This window comes from Spermophilus citellus (genome assembly GCF_964194105.1).
Source record: "Spermophilus citellus genome assembly, chromosome: 3".
Taxonomy (NCBI): Eukaryota; Metazoa; Chordata; class Mammalia; order Rodentia; family Sciuridae; genus Spermophilus; species Spermophilus citellus.
The window spans coordinates 87,083,039-87,103,494 of NC_138184.1; the positions used below are offsets into that span (position 1 = coordinate 87,083,039).

The 20,456-nt window shown below is 40.8% G+C and overlaps 2 protein-coding genes across 6 annotated transcripts in view; one reads left to right on the forward strand and one right to left on the reverse strand.

Moving 5' to 3' along the window:
• Positions 1–964, forward strand: part of TMEM116 (transmembrane protein 116) — an 87,114-nt gene extending 86,150 nt beyond the window's left edge. The window contains exon 13 of the mRNA XM_081283425.1: positions 5–964. Coding sequence (XP_081139551.1) covers positions 5–73 — 69 coding nt within the window. The 3' untranslated portion in view covers positions 74–964. The remainder of the gene's footprint in view (positions 1–4) is intronic.
• MAPKAPK5 (MAPK activated protein kinase 5) overlaps positions 1–20,456 on the reverse strand; it is a 35,455-nt gene that overhangs the window by 2,173 nt on the left and 12,826 nt on the right. The window contains exons 4-12 of one of the 5 annotated variants that reach the window (XM_081283411.1): positions 20,321–20,418; positions 19,251–19,359; positions 17,596–17,685; positions 16,429–16,524; positions 10,275–10,355; positions 7,986–8,173; positions 5,575–5,695; positions 1,334–1,464; positions 977–1,092 (exon numbers count right to left, since the gene is read on the reverse strand). In XM_081283411.1, the coding sequence (XP_081139537.1) occupies positions 977–1,092; positions 1,334–1,464; positions 5,575–5,695; positions 7,986–8,173; positions 10,275–10,355; positions 16,429–16,524; positions 17,596–17,685; positions 19,251–19,359; positions 20,321–20,418 (1,030 nt within the window). Of the gene's footprint in view, positions 1–970; positions 1,093–1,333; positions 1,465–5,574; positions 5,696–7,985; positions 8,174–10,274; positions 10,356–16,428; positions 16,525–17,595; positions 17,686–19,250; positions 19,360–20,320; positions 20,419–20,456 lie in introns of all 5 variants that reach the window. The other 4 variants (XM_081283410.1, XM_081283414.1, XM_081283413.1 and 1 more) reach the window with 4 other exon arrangements.

The window sequence follows — 20,456 nt, forward strand, 5'->3', positions numbered from 1 at the left end:
GTAGGTAAGGATGAAGAGGAAGTTGCATTTTTTCCTGCACCATCATGGAATTTTAGTGTCAGAGGTGGGATGACATAATATCCAACTGGTTGAGAAATGATGACTACATGTGCAAAACCACCAGAGAAAGAAAGACTTTACTGCTAGTTCCAACATCAAATGTCAACCACTTCTGGTCACTGAACTCTTCTACTTTGACATCCTCACACAAATGCTCTGATAGCTTTAGAGTTCTTAGTATTGAGGATGAGATATAGACTGTGACAAACCCTGTCACTAAGCAAATAAACCTGGTCAACCTAAGGGAAAACAAGACTGGGTGGGCTGCCTTCTTTCTCTTAGGTCCATTCCTTGCTTTGGAAGGCTATCTGAGGCACATGTCACAAGTTCTCTTAAAAGCCATGAAATCAAGGAAAATAGGTCACCTCAACATTTTCTGGCCTAATAGGTAAAGAATCTCACTCAACAACTGAGAATACCCTTCATATCACACCACCTTGAGGGAAAGAAGAACATACAGAAAGCAAGCTCTTACATGCAGGGGGTCATGTGCAAGTCACTCTGTCTGTGACCCGAGTAGCAGCAGGGACTACTTCTAAATGAGGGTGGTGGTCTCTGTATTCACAACCTACACCTAATCCTGATCCTATCCATATTTTCATTCTCCATTATCTTTACTCTGGGCCCTTGTTATCAAACTAAGATAACACAAAATTCTATACCTGATGCTGACAATTAAGCCTAAATAAAAATCTCACGGAAAATGAGAAGAAGGGTAGAACTTACCACATTTCTGAATTTCCACTGTTCACTCTTTTCAGTGGGCACAGACTATATAATGTGCTCACTTTCTTGTAATACAAAGATGAAACAGATAATCCCAAATTACACACCCTTTTGACATACATATACACACAGTGTCCATGTACATGCACACACACATACATAGAGCATTAGTAAATGGTGTGACCTTTACCAGCCTGGGGGAGAATACACTGGGCAATCACGTCTCGAAGCTTTTCCAGGGCAACATTTGAATCCTCAGCTCCATTCTCATGGCCATGGATATAAAGGCCGTCCTTGGGCTTGGTGCTTTAAAAGTTTGGGGGAGAGGTGAAAACAAGGTGAAACCTCAGAACCCGGCTCTGCACAGACATTAAACACAAGCTAACAGATTTTTCAGATCAATATAGAGTGTGTCCAATTTCTGATACAGTTTAAAAAACATCCTCTTTACCTCTAAGAAACAGAGAAAGGGCAGACCCCTGGCTGATCTCTCAGCACTCAGCCACACCAGCCAGGAAGAATAATCAAATGAAATAAGCTCGGTTACCCAAGTAACTTCCGCTTCCTTAGAATGGGGTTGTTCACCGAGTGCAGGGGTTTGAGGCTGACTTTCAGATCCTGGATTCTCATGTTGGCCAACTGTTCTGCATGAGCCTGCTGGATCCCTGCAACCACCGCCTGCATGTAAACACTGTTATCAGTTTTTCACAGTCATTGCTGGGCACCTGAAAAGCCAATCTAAGAAAGCAGGAAGGAGAAGCCCAGTATGTCGAAGGCAACTGTACTCTTAGGCTGATGCTATCTGAATTTGGACAAGGCAGGACTCTTCCTCTAGATCAATAGGGCCCAGGGAACAGCAGGCTGAACAAAGGACACACAACAGCTAGTGATTCTTTCCTGGCAGTGGAAACTGAGATAAAAGTAAGAAATACAAAGGCTCATCATGTTCGTAGCTATAGATATGAGCAAATGTGAAGGGAGGTAATGACAACCTCAGAAGAAAGGCTGGCCAGCTGCTGTCCCAAAGGCTCACACACTGGCCTGTATTCACTGTGCCCATGGTGTAGTCACCTCCCTCAGTCCTGCTGGCTCAGAACTTCAAGCACGGCCAAGCATAAGGGCAGACCCTCACCATCTAAGGTTACATCCCAATGGATAAGCCCATCAGTTGGTTTATAATGAGAAATAACAGCTACAGGGTATGGTGTGTTCTTTTTTAATTCCCCAGTTCTGGGAATGTTAGGGAAACACTCCACCGCTGAAGTATGTGACCAGCCATTTCTAATTTTATTTTGAGACAGGGTTTTGCTAAGTTGCCCAGCTGGCCTTGAACTTGTGATCTTCCTGCCTTAGTGTCCCAAGTAGCTACAATTACAGGTGTGTGACACCACTCCCAACTGTATTATCTGAATTCTAAGGGAAAAAAAAAAAAATTGGACAACTTTAAAAAGTAGCTCCTTGGTGAGCAGGCAGTAAGATTGTGAACATTTCAAGCTTATTTAAGGGCATCGTGTACTCATGACTGCCTCTTACCTCATCATCTACCTCCTCATCAGAAATGGACCAACCAAAGTGATGGAACTAGCTCCAGGTATCTATGAGCTTAGGCTCCTGTATAGGGAGGAGATGGATGCTATTCAACATCCACAGCTCTAAAGCTGACCAACTCCCATCATGATCACACATCTGCTTTAGGAATGAGAATACTCTGTCACACTGCAATGTCATCTTCTAGGTCTGGCAACTTCTCTTTCTCATTAAGAAAATTCTGGGGCTGGGGATGTGGCTCAAGCGTTAGCGCGCTCGCCTGGCATGCGTGCGGCCCGGGTTCGATCCTCAGCACCACATACCAACAAAGATGTTGTGTCCGCCGAGAACTAAAAAATAAATATTAAAACTCTCTCTCTCTCTCTCTCTCTCTCTCTCTCTCCTCTCTCACTCTCTCTTTAAAAAAAAAAAAAAAAAAAAAAAGGGCTGGGGATGTGGCTCAAGCGGCAGCGCGCTCGCCTCGAATGCGTGCGGCCCGGGTTCGATTCTCAGCACCACATACCAACAAAGATGTTGTGTCCGCCGAGAACTAAAAAATAAATATTAAGAAAAAAAAATTCTCTCTCTCTCTCTCTCTCTCTCTCCCTCTCACTCTCTCTTAAAAAAAAAAAAAAGAAAAAAAAAAGAAAATTCTGAATATCCAGATTTGGCTTCTTATGTGTAGTGACCTGTAAGTAACTCCAGAAGACAATCTTCTCTCCTCATTTCCAAAATCTTGATCAACACTGTACTGTAACTATAACCTCCATATGGCTGACAACAGAATTTAAGCAATTCTTTTGGACTTTGAACAAACCAAACCATTCCTACACAAGTGGCCGTATTTAAGCCTGGAAGATAACCACCCATAAATCAGAGATGCCACAAAACTCTCTTCCTCTTTCAGCTCTCCATTTTCTCCCATGCTCCAGATAAGCTCAGCATTTTTTAGTTCCATTTACTTATTCTTTTTCAAACTTCAACTCCATCCCTTTGAAGCCGATAATTCTTAAGACTGTGTCATTGCTTTGGCCAGCCGCTCAGCCACATTCTTGTCCCACACTATACATCTTATTCATTTGAATATCCCTCTGTCACCGAAAATAATATCTAAAGTCTAAGAGACTCCACCTCACCAAAATCAGCCTCCTTCCTCATTTCCTTCTGTCAACAGCATGACCTCCCAAGCTAGCTGCTGTCTCTTTTATCTACTCAGTCAGCAAAAACTAGAAAATTTTCTTCAGATATTGAGCCACTCCTTCAGTTTCTTCATCACTGCAGAAATCAAAGTTTAGCATGTCTGCAAATTGGACTGACTATCTGTAGATACATTCCCAGTAGCAAAGCTCTTTTCAAAAACCCACCACGGGGCTGGGGTTGTGGCTCAGCAATAGAGCTCTCACCTAGCATGTGTGAGGCCCTGGGTTCGATCCTCAGCACCATATAAAATAAAGATATTGTGTCTATCTACAACTAAAAAATAAATATTAAAACCAAACAAACAAAAAAACCACCATGGCCAGGCCTGTAATCCCAGTGTCTCAAGAGGCTAAGGCAGGAGGATTATGAGTTCAAAGCCAGCCTCGGCAACTTGGCAAGGCGCTAATTAACTTAGCAAGACCCCATCTCTAAATATAATGCTAAGTGAAGTTAGCCAATCCCAAAAAAACAAATGCTGAATGTTTTTTCTGATATAAGGAGGCTGATTCATAGTGGGGTTGGGACAGGGAGCATGGGAAAATTAGACAAAGGGGAGGGAGAGGAAGGGAAGGGGCAGGGAGGTAAAAAAAGATGTTGAATTGATTGGGGCTGGGGTGGTGGCTCAGTGGTAGTGTGCTCGCCTAGCATGCATGAGGCACTGGGTTCCATTCTCAGCACCACATAAAAATAAAGACAATAAAGTCCATTAACAACTAAAAAAAAAAAAAAAAAATTTAAAAAAAAGGATGTTGGATTGAGATGGACATCATTACCCTAAGTACATGTATAAAGATACAAATGGTGTGAATATACTTTGTATACAACCAGAGATATGAAAAATTGTGCTCTGTGTGTACTATGAATTATAATGCATTTTGCTGTCATATATAATAAATTAGAATTAAAAAAGTTAAAAAAAGACCCTGTCTTTAAATAAAAATATTTTTACAAAGGGCTAAGGATGTGGCTCAGAGGTAAAGCACCCCTAGGTTCACTCTCCAGTACCCTTCCCACCAACCTCCCCCAAAATCCACAAAGCCTCTCAGTTACAACCTGACAAGAACTAAAGCCTTGGTTCTGTCTTTGTGCAGAACCCAGCCCTGTGACAGCATCTCACCAACGTCTCACTGCTGAGGCCAGGCCACTTTTCCCAATGGCACACTTTAGTCTCTAACTTTTTGTTCATCTTGTTCACTACATGTGACACACTGTCTACTCAAGCTCCAAGGACATCTCATGCCTGCAGCTGGGAAACAGCTCAGAAAGTGCCATACAGTAGGTAGTAATAAATGTGAGGATTTATGCATTCTCATGGGGCAAACTGCACCCCCTTTAGAGATGTTCTCTTTTTTCTGAATTCCCACAGCACCCACAGAAGATGGAATAGGCAGAGTTCTCATATATTGAATGTGCCATATTCCATGAGCCCAGGCCTTACCTTCCAACCAGTCTTGTCTAAATCCCTTGGGAAAAGGTATCTTATGGGGCTGGGGTTGTGGCTCAGTGGTAGAGCACTTGCCTAGCACGTGTGAGGCACTGGGTTTGATTCTCAGCACCACAATAAAAAATAAAAAATAAAGATATCATGTCCATGTATAACTAAAAATATTTTTTAAAAAAGAAAAGGTATCTTATAGTGCTGTGTACCCCCAAACCCACAGCCAGATATGGAGGACGTTCCTTTGAACATTTCCGTAGTGTACATTTACCAGGCCTGCCTTGGACTGGTGTTTTACAGAGAGAAATACTTTATTTCACATCCTGATTTTCAGGAAACCAGACATGTTCTTCTGGAAACACGCTTGCCATTGTTTTGTTTTTATCTCCTCACTGGGTTAAGCCCAAGCTTTCCTTCTCAACACAGCCTCCTCAGCCAACAAAATAAACATTCAAAAACTTATGCATCAGGGCTGGGGCTGTGGCTCAGTGCTAGAGTGCTCACCTAGCAGATGAGAGGCCCTGGGTTCGATCCTTAGCACCACATAAAAACAAATAAACAAAATAAAGGTATTGTGTGCAACTACAACTAAAAAATAAATATTTAAAAACAAAACAAAACACCTTATCCATCATCAGTTGAGCAGAAGGTAGCACGTTATCCAGGGCCTCGGTGGAGTTGAGCCAGGGGTGGTCCAATACTCCCTCAATGGTGAGTCTTTCCTCTGGTTTGACCTTCAAGAGCCTGTGGAGAAAACACCAATAGGGCTGCCATTACACATGGCCCCAAAGGAAGTATAGAAGTTTCTAGGTCTGAGGTCTGTCTCGAAAAAGATCTGGCTTCTTCTGATTTTGTACCCATTCCTGCAGGCCTATGCCTTCTATCTGAAGGAAAGGAGGGGGATTCTAGGCCCCAAACACCAGGAACTGTTCCGTGAGTTGTCTTTTCTGTACTAAAAAAAAATTGAGAAAAAAAAATGGTATAAAAAGCTTAATCCACTGATACTCTGGACTGTGTCCTAGAAGTCAGTGGCTTCCTGAGACCTTGAATCCCCATACTGAAGTTTCCAGGACAATGGGTTCTAACTTAGAAAAGAAACCTAAAGTATTCTTTTAGCGGCTAATAGCTACAAAATTAGTTGAGGAGTCATATAGTTCTGAAAAAGCAGGTTGCTACCCATGATAAAACTCTTAGATGCCATCATGTGACAGACATGAGACACTCAAAAGCTAAAAACTGCCAGGCACGGGGCTGAGGTTGTGGCTTAGTGGTAGAGTGCTTGCCTAGCATGTGTGAGGCACTGGATTATATTCTCAGCACCACATATAAATAAATAAATAAAGGTCCATCAACAACTAAAAAAAAAAAAAAAGGCACAATGGCATACCTATAATCCCAGTGGCTCAGATGGCTGAGGCAAGAGGACCGTGAGTTCAAAGCCAGCCTTAGCAACTTAGGCCCTGTCTCTACTATAAAAAAACCTGGGGATATGGCTCAATGGTTAAACACCTCTGAGTTTAATTCCTGGTAACCCCCCTGTCCCCCCTCAAAAAAGCTAAAAATCGAGCCTCTGAAAAGGTGACAGCACCATGTGCTCACTTCTTCTACCTCCTTCCCACTACGCTGTCACAACTCCTAGCTCACCTCAGCATGCTCACTGGGTTCTCTGTAGCACGGCCTCCTTCCAACTACATATCCTCCTAAATGTCAGTCTGGATAAACAAGCCTAATTGCCCTTTCATATTCTCTGCAACCTTCTTCTGGAGCATTCTTAACAGCTTCAAATTTCTAAGAAAAGCATTATTTAGAAAAGAATTCCAAGGCCAGAAGAAAGATAATCAGTGCTGTTCTGGGGATCAGAACTATAGTCTATAGAAAAGTGGCAAAGAACCAGAGAGGACACTGAGATTTTGGTTTAAAAGTTGGGTCTCCATAGTGGGGCATGTTAAGAAGACAGATGGAGACTCAAACATTGCCCCTACCCTCCTAAAAAATTTTACTTGCATATTTTAGAAGATAGTACCTCTTTATAACACAGAGACTCCCTAACCAACAGGGCAAGCTCACTTTTTTCCTCCCCTATATTGGGGATTGAACCCAGAGGTGCGTCACCACTGCTATACTTCCATCCCTTTTTATTTTTCATTATTCTTGAGACAAGTCTTGCTAAACTGCCAAGGCTGGCCTTGAACTTGCAATCCTCCTGCCCCAGCCTCCCAAGTAGCTAGGATAACAGGTATGTGCCACCATACTTGGCACAAGTTTATTTTTGAAAAGGTGTAATTTCCACAGAGGAATGGCTGCACCGTCAGGAGACAGTAGCCCTTTAATACTTCCCTTCATCCTATCACAGAGGAAGAAACTGAGACCAATAGAGGAGAAACTGCTCAATAGAGACTGAGTGCAGGGGGAACACCAGAACAGTGTTCAATGCCACAGGCAGCCACTCTTTAAGTAAACATACTTCAAATTTAGGTCTGTTTCCTTTAATTCTCCTGCTACCACAGGTCTCTGAGTGTCAGCTCTCTGCCATCCACTCATTACCCCTAATTCTTACCAAATCTTCCCAGCTTAATATATGTCAGAATAACCAACTGCAGTGGGAAGGCTGGAGGACAGACTCCAACCCACCCCATGCTGGCATCCAAGGAATGGAAAGCCAGACATGTCATCGCCTTCTGAGCACTCCAGTTCAACTATTGGCATCGAGTCGGTCCCTGAGACTGGCCTACATGCAGGAAGAAGGGCACACCAGAAGTTCTGCCATTTAGGGCCTCAAGGCAGTGCCCAGAGAGACTGACAATAGAGGGACCTGGGTTCACAGTCCTGGATGCAACAGGAGGGAGCAAAGCGCCAGTCTCATGGAGGTGAGGGTGCCGGGAGCTCTCCCCCAAGGGCCAGGGGTAAGACGTCTATGGTGTCACAACAGAAGGAGCTACCAGGGAGACAAATGACTTTTCTCTACCTAGCATGTCCTTGGGCACCACCATCTCTAGGCCTCCTTAGCCTCCTTCCCAGCAGCCCAGGGGCTTACTTTCTCACAACGTCTTTGGCCATCTCTGAGATCTGGCTCCACTCTTCTTCTGGGAACTCAAAACTGCCTGTCATGATCTTTCTCCGCATGTCCTTTGGGATAGTCCGGCTGTGGTGTTTGGAGTAAAAAGGAGGGTATCCACACAGCATCACGTAGATAATCACCCCCAAGGACCATAAGTCACAGCTCTGAAAGCAACAAAGAAAATAGTCACTCATAGCAGAGATAGACCCCAAAATAAGGCCTCCAGGACAATAACAGGAATAACCCTGACATACACAGACTGATACCTCCAAGAATCATTTAACAGAGACTGAAACAGTTTTAGGACATATTAGGAGAATTAACCTTTCTCTTCATACAAGGCCAGTCTGGAGTCAAATAGTCACTTTTATTCTCTCTGCTAAGGCCCAAGGTCCTATTTGATCCTTGAGTATACATGGGATACTATGCCCCCAGCCAGAGAAGTAATAGATATAAACCAGCTAGCTATGAATCAAGTACTGTGTCACCCTGGGCAGGGTTGAGGGTACCCAAACAAACAAAAAAACCAGGTAAGATATATGTAGGCTGACCCCAGAACACAGCACAAACCATTTCAAAAAAGCTAAAACAGTTCCACACAGATCAGGGAAGGGCACTAGAAGAAAGAACAGGAGGTCTAAAAGTATTCCTTTGGCCACAAAAGACTCAGCCCATTTCTAAGACCTTACACAATGCTGGGGAAAGGTATTAAGAAACAAAGAAAACTGCCACCAACTATCATGTCTCTAGGTATTAAGGTAACCACATGGCCTACAATCACTGCATTATTATTAATACCGAAAGGATTCAATTCTAGTTAAATGAAATTTTACCTGCCTGGAAAAATGTATCTGCAGAGGCTTCTTGAATTGTGACAGAAGAGGTATCTGCCTGAGCAGGGTGACCCTGGGACCCTACCTCTGGAGACAGCGCTCCCTCTCATACCACAGCCATGTGCTGCTCAGAGAGAAGCCTGGAAGATAAGGTTAGCTCAGACACCCTCACCCGAATGGCACCACACTAGTGGGTATTTGTGGATGTCATGATGCCGGCTGTAGATTGTTATTTAACTACACAGGTGAAATGAAATCTTTAAAATGACCAAGTTCAAATCCCTCATTTACAGATGAGGTAAGTGATACTATAGATTTAAGAATGAAACTAGGATTGTGGTTGTGACTTAGTGGTAGAGCACTTGCCTAGCATATATAAGGCACTGGGTTTGATCCTCAGCACCATATAAAAATAAATAAAATAAAGGTATTTTGTCTACCTATAACTAAAAATAAAATTTAAAAATATTTTTTAAAAAGAATGAAACTAAGTGACCTAACTAGAGTCATGACACTCAAGAGTGGTGGAACCAAAGCAGGTCTCCAGCCTTCTTGCCAACCTCAGTTCCTTTTCTGTCATTTATGTCTAATCTCAAGTTCCCAAGTAGCATCATTTTTTTTTTCCTGACCTACTTAGCAACTTCAAGACACATTTCCAGAGGCCCCAAAGCTCTTGTTCCTTAGAATAGAGATGTTCGGTATGTGGGCTATAGATGAGGAACTGTGATAATACCAAGTAACATGCAGAAACACTTGTTGTGTATACAGGACACTGTTCTAATTGGGTATTTCTTATGAGGTAAGAAAGAATGTTTACCATAAATGATCAGAATGCTCTCTAGCACTGGTACCTCAGAAATGATTTCCAATCTCAAAAAAAGCAAGGAACCTCGTCCTTTCAATGTGGTCAGTGGGCTACACAGCTAGCCAAATAAATAACCTGACAGGTGACTACAGCCCTTGGTTCCTGCTGCAAAAGCTAAATGAGGGAGTAGGAATGATAGTAAAATGAATCAGACATTATACTGTAAGTGCATATATGATTACATGACCTGTGTAATTCTACTTCATGTACAGCCAGATGAGAAGTTATACTCCCTTTATGTTTGATGTGTCAAAATGCATCCTACTGTGATATATAACTAATTAGAACAAATTTTAAAAATCTTTTTAAAAAGGCATTGACCAAATAAAAGGACCACTGAATAAATATACAGTTTAGATCCCTGTTACAACAACAAAAACCTAAATGAGTAAGAATTTGATTTCATATTCTTCAGCCAAAAACTTAAATTCCAAATAGTTTTCTGCATTTCTGGCTGCTTCCTGTCTTTTGGGCTGAAATGTGAGAGAGTATGAATGAGACTGGCTACATTCCCAGAGGAGAGGGAGGGGCTGCATCCACAGGGTGAAGATAAATATCTCCTCCTACCTTGTTGTAAGTGTAGGGTGTTGGCGAGGTAGGTATGATGCCGGACTTCTCCTTCTGATGCCTTCTCTGCGCCTCCAAAACCTGTCAAGTCAGACCAAAAGGAAAAATTTACTGAAAATCACACCACTAATGTCCTGCAACTTGAGACAGACTACTGAAAGGCTGAAGAGGGACTGCCAAACAACAATTGCAAAATAACTTAACATTAACAACATTTTTACAAATCATTTTTCTTCTTACAACCAGTAATTTATCATTCAGATCAAGGACATAAGATCAAATCCCTAATCTTAAGAGACTGAATCTTCTTTCTGTCAAGGAAACTGAGATCACTTGACTTTTTTCTGGGATGTCCGCCATGCCTATGGGAAAGCACACTCACTGGGCAGAAAGTCAAGGCATTTGTCACCATCAGGGACTATAACAGTCATATTTGTTTGTGTGTTAATGTTCCAAAGAGATACCCCTGCCATCTGTAGGGCTATCATCCTGCCAAGCTCTCCACTGTTCCATGTAACAGGACCATAGGGTGAGAGGGACAAGACTGGCAAGTCCTACATTGTTCTTTGAGATAGGAGGCTGAAGCTCTGTGCTAGTGTACTTTATCCCCACATCCAGACCCACTGGAACTATCTCAGTCCCTGTGCCCACTTAACTGCTGCTAATGGTAGATACTGGCAAGTACTACATCTTGGCCAAGGGCTACACTACCACCTTGGGCAACTCTGACAAGGTCACTTTCAATGCCCTCTCCAAGACCTACAGCTCTCTCACTAACAAGAATTCATTGACCATTTTGTAAAGACTTACACTAGAATCTCTGTGCAGAGAACTGACCCAATCTCTAGCTATAGCCAATACATACAAAATAAGGTGAATGAATCAAACCTGAAAAAAGTTATTTATAACCACATAAAAGCCATTAAACATTAATAATAAATCAATCAAAAGATGGAAAAAGGGCTGGGGATGTGGCTCAAGCAGTAATGCGCTCGCCTGGCATGCGCGGGGTGCTGGGTTTGATCCTCAGCACCACATAAAATAAAGATAAAGATGTTGTGTCCACCGAAAACTGAAAAATAAATATTTTTTTAAAAATTCTCTCTCTCTCTCTTTAAAAAAAAAAAAGATGGGAAAAGCCAGGCATGATGGCATACACCTGTAATCCCAGCAACTCGGGAGGCTGAGGCTCTTGGATCAAGTCCAAGGCCAGCCTGGGCAACTTAGCAAGAACCTGCCTGAAAATAAAATCAAAAGGGCTGGGAATGCAATCCCAGCCTAGGAGCTCTTGCCCAGCATGTGTAAGGCCCTGGGTTCAATACCCATTACAAAAAACAAAAACAAAAAATACTATATTGAAAACTATACAAATATTTCTTTTTTTCTTTCTTTCTGTTTTTTTTGGTACCAGGGACTGAGCTTAGGGGTACTCAACCACTCGAGCCACATCCTTTAGCCTTTTATTGTATTTCATTTAGAGACAGGATCTCACTGAGTTGCTTAGCTTCTTGCCGTTGCTAAGGCTGGCTAGGAACTCACAATCCTCCTGCCTCAGCCTCCCAAGACACTGGGATTTCATGCATGCGCCAATGCACCTAGCTTACACCAATATTTCTGAGAGAAATTATGAGACAAAAACAAATGCAGTGATACAATACAATCTACTCAAGGGTGAAAGGTTTAATATTAAGGGGGTCAGTGTTCCCAGATTGAACTTAAAACAACCCTAGTCAAAATCCCAGCAGACTTTTTAAACAGAAATTAACAGTGAATTCTTAAGTTCATATGGAAATGCAAAAAATCAGAACAGCCAAAACAACTCTGAAAAAGAAGTACACTAAGACTACCTGATTTCAAGAATTATTATAAATCTACAGTAATCAAAACACTGCAATAGTGGAGTAAAGACAGATAAAGAAATCAATGGGGGGCTGGGGCTGTAGCTCGGAGGCAGAGTACTTGCCTAGCATGTGTGAGCACTGGGTTTGATCATCAGCAACCCATTAAAAAAAATAATAAAAAAATAAATTAAGGGGGCTGGGGATGTGGCTCAAGCGGTAGCGTGCTCGCCTGGCATGCGTGCGGCCCGAGTTCGATCCTCAGCACCACATACCAACAAAGATGTTGTGTCCGCCGAGAACTAAAAAATAAATATTAAAAATTCTCTCTCTCTCTCTCTCTCTCTCTGTCTCCTCTCTAAAAAAAAAAAAAAAAAAGAAGAAGTATTTGTCTTAAGGTGATTGGCTTCTTTCATTTAAAAAAAAATAATAAATAAATTAAATAAAGTCATTCTGTCCATTTACAACTACAAAAAATAAGAGATCAATGGGGATTTGAGAAATAAATCCATACATAAATTGTGGGAAGCCATTCTCACACGTGACTGGGCAACTCCCGGTTTGGGTCTGAGGCGCTCTGGCTAACTGTGTCGGAGCTTTCCTGGCCCTCTCCTGATGAGAGAGCCTGTCCGTGTGGGGGTGTGACTGACCACTGACCCCAGGGGCCAATCACTGACCCTGACCTTGGAGTGCGGCCCCCCTCAACCTTCATTGGATGGAATTCTCCCCTGAATTTCTTGTTCCCCAATAAAAGGATACTCCTTGGCGTGCTCTCTCTCTCTCTCCTGCTAGCCCTGAGTAATCCTTGCTGCCCTACCGGGTGGTTCGAGGTAGGAACCAGAGAGGGGAGCCGTCTCGGACCTGGTCATAGAAAAAGGTAACTGAGTCTGTGTGTTTTATTTCGATCTCGCTAGCTAACTTTTATGCCAAGAACCTCTTTAATGAAACCATTGCGTGCGCTGGTCGCATGGTGAAATAAATGTTGAAATTATTTGGGGAGGGGGCAGTACGGGGGGGGGGGTCTTTACACTAAGCTATATCTCCAGCCCTTTTAAATTTTATTTTAAAAATTTATTTATTTTTAGACATTGTCTCACTAAACTGCTGAGGCTGGTCTCAAACTTTCAATCCCCCTGCCTCAGCCTCCTGAGTCACTGGGATTATAGATAAGTGTGTGGTGGCATAACGGGATTGTTCAACCAAATTTTGACAAAGATTCAAAAACAATACAGTAGAGGAAAGATAACCTTTGAAAAAAGTGAAGGTTAAAAAGTGAACTTGAGGGGATGGGATTGTGGCTCAGTGGTAGAGCGCTTGCCTAGCATGTGTGGGGCGCTAGGTTCAATCTTTAGCACCACATAAAAATAAAATAAAGGTATTGTGTCCAACTACAACTAAAGCAAAATATTTTTAAAAAAAGATTAAAAAAAGTGAACTTGGGTTCATACCTTATAATGTATAATGTTTACAAAAATTAACTCAAATGGATCACAGACCTAAATATAAAACCTAAAACTATATAAAATTTCTAGAAGAACACATGGTATAAAATTTTTGTGATCTTGAATTAAACAATGTTTTTACATAGGAAACCAAAAACATAGGACATTAAAAAAAATTCAGATAAATTGGTCTTCATCAAATTAAATCTCATCTTCAAAAGACTGCTAAAAAATGAAAAGATAGCCGGGCACAGTGGCACATGCCTGTGATCCCAGCAGCTCAGAAGCCTGAGGCAGGAGGATCACAAGTTCAAAGCCAGCCTCAACAACGGCGAGGCACTAAGCAAATCCATGAGACCCTGTCTCTAAATAAAATACAAAACAGGGATGGGGATGTGGCTCAGTAGTTAAGTGCCCCCAAGTTCAATCCCCGATACCCACCATACCTCCCCCCAAAAAAGATGAGCCACAGACTGCAAGAAAGTCTTTGCAAAGTACATACCTAAGAAAGGATTTATATTCAAGATATATAAAAAACTAAAATTAAAAATAAGAAAACAAAAATTTCAATTTAAAAAATGAGAAAAAATTGGGCTGGGATGTGGCTCAATCGGTAGCACGCTCGCCTTGCATGCGTGCAGCCCGGGTTCGATCCTCAGCACCACATACAAACAAAGATGTTGTGTCCGCCGAAAACTAAAATAAATAAATAAATTTAAAAAAAGAGAAAAAATTGAACACATACTTCAGTGAAGAAAATATAAAGAAAAGAAGCATACGAAAAGATGTTCAACATCCTTAGTTATTAGAGAAATGTAAATTAAAACCACACGAAATACTACTACGCATCCACTAAGTGGCTAAAATTAAAAAGAATCACCATTACAAATGCTGGTGAGAATATAGAAGATCTAAAACTTTCATACACTGCTGGTAGAAATGTAAAATGATACAGTCACTTTGCAAAACAATTTAGTTTCTTTTTTCTGCGGTACTGGAAACTGAACCCAAGGACTTGAGCATGCAAAGTAAGTGCTCTACGACTACATCCCCAAACCTTTTTAAATTTTTATTTTGAGGCAGTTGCCCAGGTTGGCCTCCAACTTGCAATACTGCTTCAGCCTCCTGAACAGCTGGGATTACAGATGTGTGTCATAGTGCCTGGCCAACTTGGTAGTTTCTAAACAAGTTAAACATACACCTACCACACGATCTTGCCATTCCACTTCTAGGAGTTTGCCCAAAAGAAAAAGAAATAAAACTATACAAATGTTTATAAGAGCTTTTTTGTAACAGCAAGAAAATGGAAAAAAAAATCTATCAATAGACGAATGGATAAACCAATCATGGTTATATCATATAACAGAAACCTTTTCAAGAATAAAAAGGAATAAATTAGTGATACATGCAACAACATGAATAAATCATAGTCAAAGCAGCCCCCCAAAATCCAAGTGGGTGGTTAATGCCTATAATCCCAGTTAGTCAGGAGGCTGAGGCAAGAGCAAGTTTGAGGCCAGCCTGGGCAACTTAGCAAGATTCTGTTTCAAAATTAAAAAGTATAAAGGGCTGAGGCTGTAGCTCAGTGGTGGAGCACCTGCCTAGCAAGTGTGAGGCCCTAGGCCCAATACCCAGTACTGAAAAATTATTAAAAAGTACTTACTTAGGGGTAGAAAATCATGGCTCCCAAAACCTGCAAATGAATGTTCCTAGCGGCTTTATTCATAACAGTCAAAAACAGGAAACAATCCAAAATGGCCATCAATCTGTGCACAGAAAAACAAACGTAGTCTGGCCCTATCATGGACTTACAATAAAAGGGAACTAACTATTGATAGACACAGCAACATGAACCAACCTTCAAAACATGCTGAGCACAAGAGGTCAAATGTGAAAAGTCCTTGATTCCATTTTTCTGAAATTTGACAACAGGCTTAACTAACCAATGATAGAAAGCAGAACAGTGTTTCCCCGAGGCCAGGGTTAATTTTGCAGGGGACTCAGTGCAAAGGGACACAAAGCTATATGTGAAGCAACAGAAAAGTTCTACATGGAAATCTTCATTGTGGTAGTGGTCGTGTGGAATACGTATTTGTCAAAATTCATCAAATTATACCTAAATAGGAGTACAGTAGTCTCCTTTATCTGTGTTTTCACTTTCTACAATTTCAATTGAGGTTAGCTGAGGTTAACCACAGTCCAAAAAATTAAATGGAAAATTCCAGAAATAATTCATGAATTTTAAATTGTGCACAGTTCTGAATAGTGTGATGAAATCTTACACTGTCTTGGGCCATCTTGCTCAATCCACCCTAGGATTGAGTCACTCCTTTGTCCAGCATATCCACACTATATCCACTATCCATCTGCTTGTTAGAGAAACTTAGTAGCTAGCTTGGTTACCAGACCAACTGTTATCTCAGTACTACAGTGCTTGTGTTCAAGCATAATAACATAATAACAGCCCAGCCACAAACTGAAAGAGTACTGATGCTGGCAATTCAGAGATGTCAAAGAGAAGCCATGAAGTGCTTCCTTTAAGTGAAAAGGCTAATGTTTATCAAAGGTGTGTGTGTATAGGAAAAAATAGAGTACATATAGGGATTGGGTCTTATCTTTGATTTTAGGAGGTTCTGGAATATATTCCCCAGAGATACACGACCACAGCATTTTACTGTTTATAAATCATACCTCTAAATCAACCTCAGTAAAAGTTGATTTTAAAAGAATGAAGTATCTAAACCAAATGAAGCAATCTGTAGGTTTCTGAAGCTGACATCTGTAGCACAAGCTTACTTTTGCTATAGAACAGAAGGGACATAAATCTATGGCAGTTTAGTAACACATTATTGGGAAGAAAGAGCACATGCTTACCTGAGGTGCTACATAATAAGGGGTGAACTGAGGTGTCATCAAGTCACCTTGGTCAATTTTAGCAAATCCAAAGTCACACAGCTTCACTGGAGCATCCTGAAATTAACAAAAAAGGGGGGTGGGGGGTTGGTGTCACTACTCCAGAGTTCTCAGTATATATTAAAGGAAAATTCAGGTCTCAGGCTATAGCTCAATTGGAGAGTGCTTGTCTGGCATGTGTGAGGTACTGGGTTTGACCTGAGCACCACATTAAAATAAATAAATAGGGCTGGGACTGTGACTCAGTGGTAGTGTACTTGCCTGGCATGTGTGAGGCACTGGGTTCAATTCTCAGCACCATATATAAATATAAAATAAAGGTCTATCAACAACTAATAAGGAAAGAAAGAAAGAAAGAAAGAAAGCAAAGGCATTGTGAACATCTACAACTTAAAAAAAGAAAAAAATATAAATAACCTGGAAAGTTCAGGTTCAAGACATGTACCCTGAGCCCTTACAGGTTTCTGGATGAAATCTGAGACCTAAGCCTGTGGATAATATGTACCCAGCTCTGGAGACAAGGATTCATATTCAGGGATTGTTCTTAGTAATAAGAGGAATTTATTCCTACTCACCTAGCTAGCCTTGTTTTATAACTTGGAAATGCAGCTCTAAAATCAAGGGCTTAGCCTGCTGCCCCCTTGCTCTGTAGGCCCACCAACTCTCACCAGTCCAGGACACTGCTTCATTCTGAACATCAGTCCTAATCTCTATGACAGCCAGAGCAACGTAGGTGGTAGGACATAGTGCAGGGGGCAAGGGGCAGGACTGAAGGGAAACACACACCTTATCAGAGCTAACAACAAATGAAACTGTTGCAAGTTTCAAGGTGATGTATAACAGCATACAAACGCCTGCCCCTTCCCAAAAGCCCTCTGAATCATATTAAAAATCCTAAGTCCCACAAACACATATTGGTATCATCCAAAATTACTAATGCCAGGGGTTGGTACAATTCCTCTGAGCCTCCCTCCTCTAATGGGACGAATGGAAGAAATAAGCTACCAGAAGCATTTTGTCCTAAAGCCTCTTCACCATGGATTAGGAGCACCCCAAACACAGACATAGCCACTACTGAGTTATGTTAAGAGTAGAAGCACTAAAATGCAGAAATGCAAGATATCTTACCAAAGAGTTATCCTTGAAAAGGAGATTTTCAGGCTTGAGGTCTCTGTGCGCAATATTTAACAAGTGACAGTGCTGTAGAGCCAGAGCTATCTGAAAAAGGACACAGTGGAGCAGCCACCTCTTAGAAAAGAACAATATTTAATGTCCCTAGTATAGAGAAAGAGGTGTTTAAAAACAATCCTTCATTAAAGTCAATTAAAAATGTGGTCAGTTTCCATTTCAAAGCAGAAATTAATAAAGGCTTGAGGTACCAAATAACAGAAATGAATTAAGCTTAGTTTAATTGCAAACTATATTTTGCTAGACCAAAAGAAAAATATGCCAGTAAAACAACATTTTGCCAGAATAAACTGATGGTTACATCCTGTAAGAAATGAAAAAATGAAATGTTCCCATTTTTATTCATCTGAGATGTAATAGGCACTGCAGAGGAAATGCTGAGCTGGGCAATCTTCAGCAGGCACAGGTTCCCCCACCAGGGCAGTGGCAGGACCTGGCTTAGGAAAGTGGCACTCTCTAAGAAGCTGAATGGAAGGCTTTGCCTTCAAACCAGCTGGCTGGTTTTTTCCAACTGATATTCCAATTTGCTCATCCTACTTGTTGAAAATGTTGCCTGTTTGTATAAATTTGAGGGGCTTTTGTTTTATAGAAGACTTTCAGAGATCATTCTTTAGTCCTAATATTTAAAAAATAAAAGTTGTAATTTTAAGAAACAAATACAAAGAATAATTCTATTGTTCTTCAATTCTAGGTGGAATTTTCAGCAATCCAAATATCAGTTCCTCCCTAATCAATCAGAAAGAAAGTGTCCAAAAATGCCTGCAAAATGCCCCCAGAAAATTTGGAAGTGCTTTTCATTAAAGCCTAATTAGGCTGTGCTTCCTGCTTTTCTTTGCCCTGCTTGCCTAGTCTGAAGGTAGACCTTGAGCTTTTAGCTTTTCACCTCTAGAAGAGATTAGTACCAATTAGAGTCCTACTATTGTTTGTAACATAATTCATTTCTATAGCAATAAAATGTGATGTCAGGATAAAGAAAATAACTAGGAATGACCCAGAATTACAAAGCTCTTTTAAAAAAAATTATTTATTTATGTATCTTTAGTTTTAGATGAACACATTATTTTGTTTTTATGTGGTGCTGAGAATCGAACCCATGCCTCATGCATGCTAGGCAAGCACTGAGCCACAACCCTAGCCCCAAAGATCTTAGAAAAATCTGCAGAAATGTGAGGAAGCTGACTCATGTGCAGGAAGAGTCTTCTGTACCGTTATCTTACAACAGATTTTATACCATACAATCTTCAGGTGGTATCAACAACATTTGAACTCAAAAGTCTAATAATAGTGTTTGGAAGCTAGATATCTAAAGATATTAAAAGAGATAAAGGAGGTAAATTATCTTCCTTTCAGAGTTTACTTAAATCATACAAAAGGCCTCAGGAAAACATTGACAACAATTGAGAATACAGTCCTCCCCACATAGAGTAAAAGGAGTCACATTTCTCCTGTTAAGATATTCTTTCTGATTACATAACAAAGCAGGCAATGTGAAGTCAAATAGAGCTTTTCTTTAAGCTTTCTTTTATTTCCCCTAATGAATTGTGCTTGTTAACCAACTTTGTTGGCAGTTTGATTGGTACCCGGGGTTAACTTGCCTGCTTTGTTACTTGGCTGGCTTGCTTCTCTGTAAAGTGCCGGTGCTGGCTGATTCTGTGAAATAGCTCTCCCCCTTCCATCATCTCCATTACAATTAAGAGTCGAGCCCTGTTTGAAAGCATTTGATTTTGTTAAGTTAAAAAAAAAAATAAAAAAATAAAAAAATAAAAGTGTATAACCACTTCCTAAGTCCAAGGTAATACAACTACTAAATAAGAGCAAAAATTCTTATGTTTAAAGGAAAAAAAAAAAGAACCAAAAACCAAAAACCAAACAAACAAAAAATCCCATGAATTTTGGTTACCATCCTTTTATATAAATGCTTCCAGCTTCCAGCCAAATGCTTTCACCAACAGAGCACAGTTGTGAAAAATAATCATTTGATTTTCCATTTGTTTTTAAAATTCCATCTTCATTCTCCATCTGTAAAATTCCTACCCTCCTTTTCAAGCCCTGGCCTTCACTTCACACAGCCTCCAAAACAGCTCCCCTCCTATATAAAGTTCAGAATGTTTCACTGATGCCTCTCCTGGGTGCCTTTCACATTGCTGTGATGATGGATTTACATCTAGGTCTCCCCAAAGAATTTCCAAGAAGAGACTCAGAATGTCATCGAATATGTTAGCCAAATACTTGGCAACTAAAAGAATCATTTTTACTTCTCCTTCAAGGAAAAGTTCTACTAAGCAACAGGGCTTTTTGCTATATCAGTGTCTAAGACTTCACCTAGAATAACATTTAGGGCCCTTTCACTGATTAGAAATAGAATCTATAGAAATTCCACATTAAGTGCTTTCTTTAAAAAAGAAAGTAACTGAAATAATCAGGGATATTTTGAGAGTGGATAGTAGTTGCAACAAGACTGCCTCTGAGATGCTAATTGTTGAGGCTGAGTGATAATCACTTATAATTCTGTCTGCTCCTGCAAATGTTTAATATTTTCCCAAAATTCAAAGGGAGTAGAGGAGAAAAGGACAGAGGGAGGGGAAAGAATGCATAAAAGAAAGGAAGACTCTGCTACACCTTGGCCTACAAATGGATATGTGATGATGATCCTATGTAGTCTTACCTGGGACAGGACTCATGAGGAAACTGTACACTGTTAGCAAACACTTCAATAATCTGAACTATATTTGGGTGTATGGCACACATCATATGCAGGCGTACCTTAAAGAGAACAGAGGAAATGTTTCTGTACAAAGTGG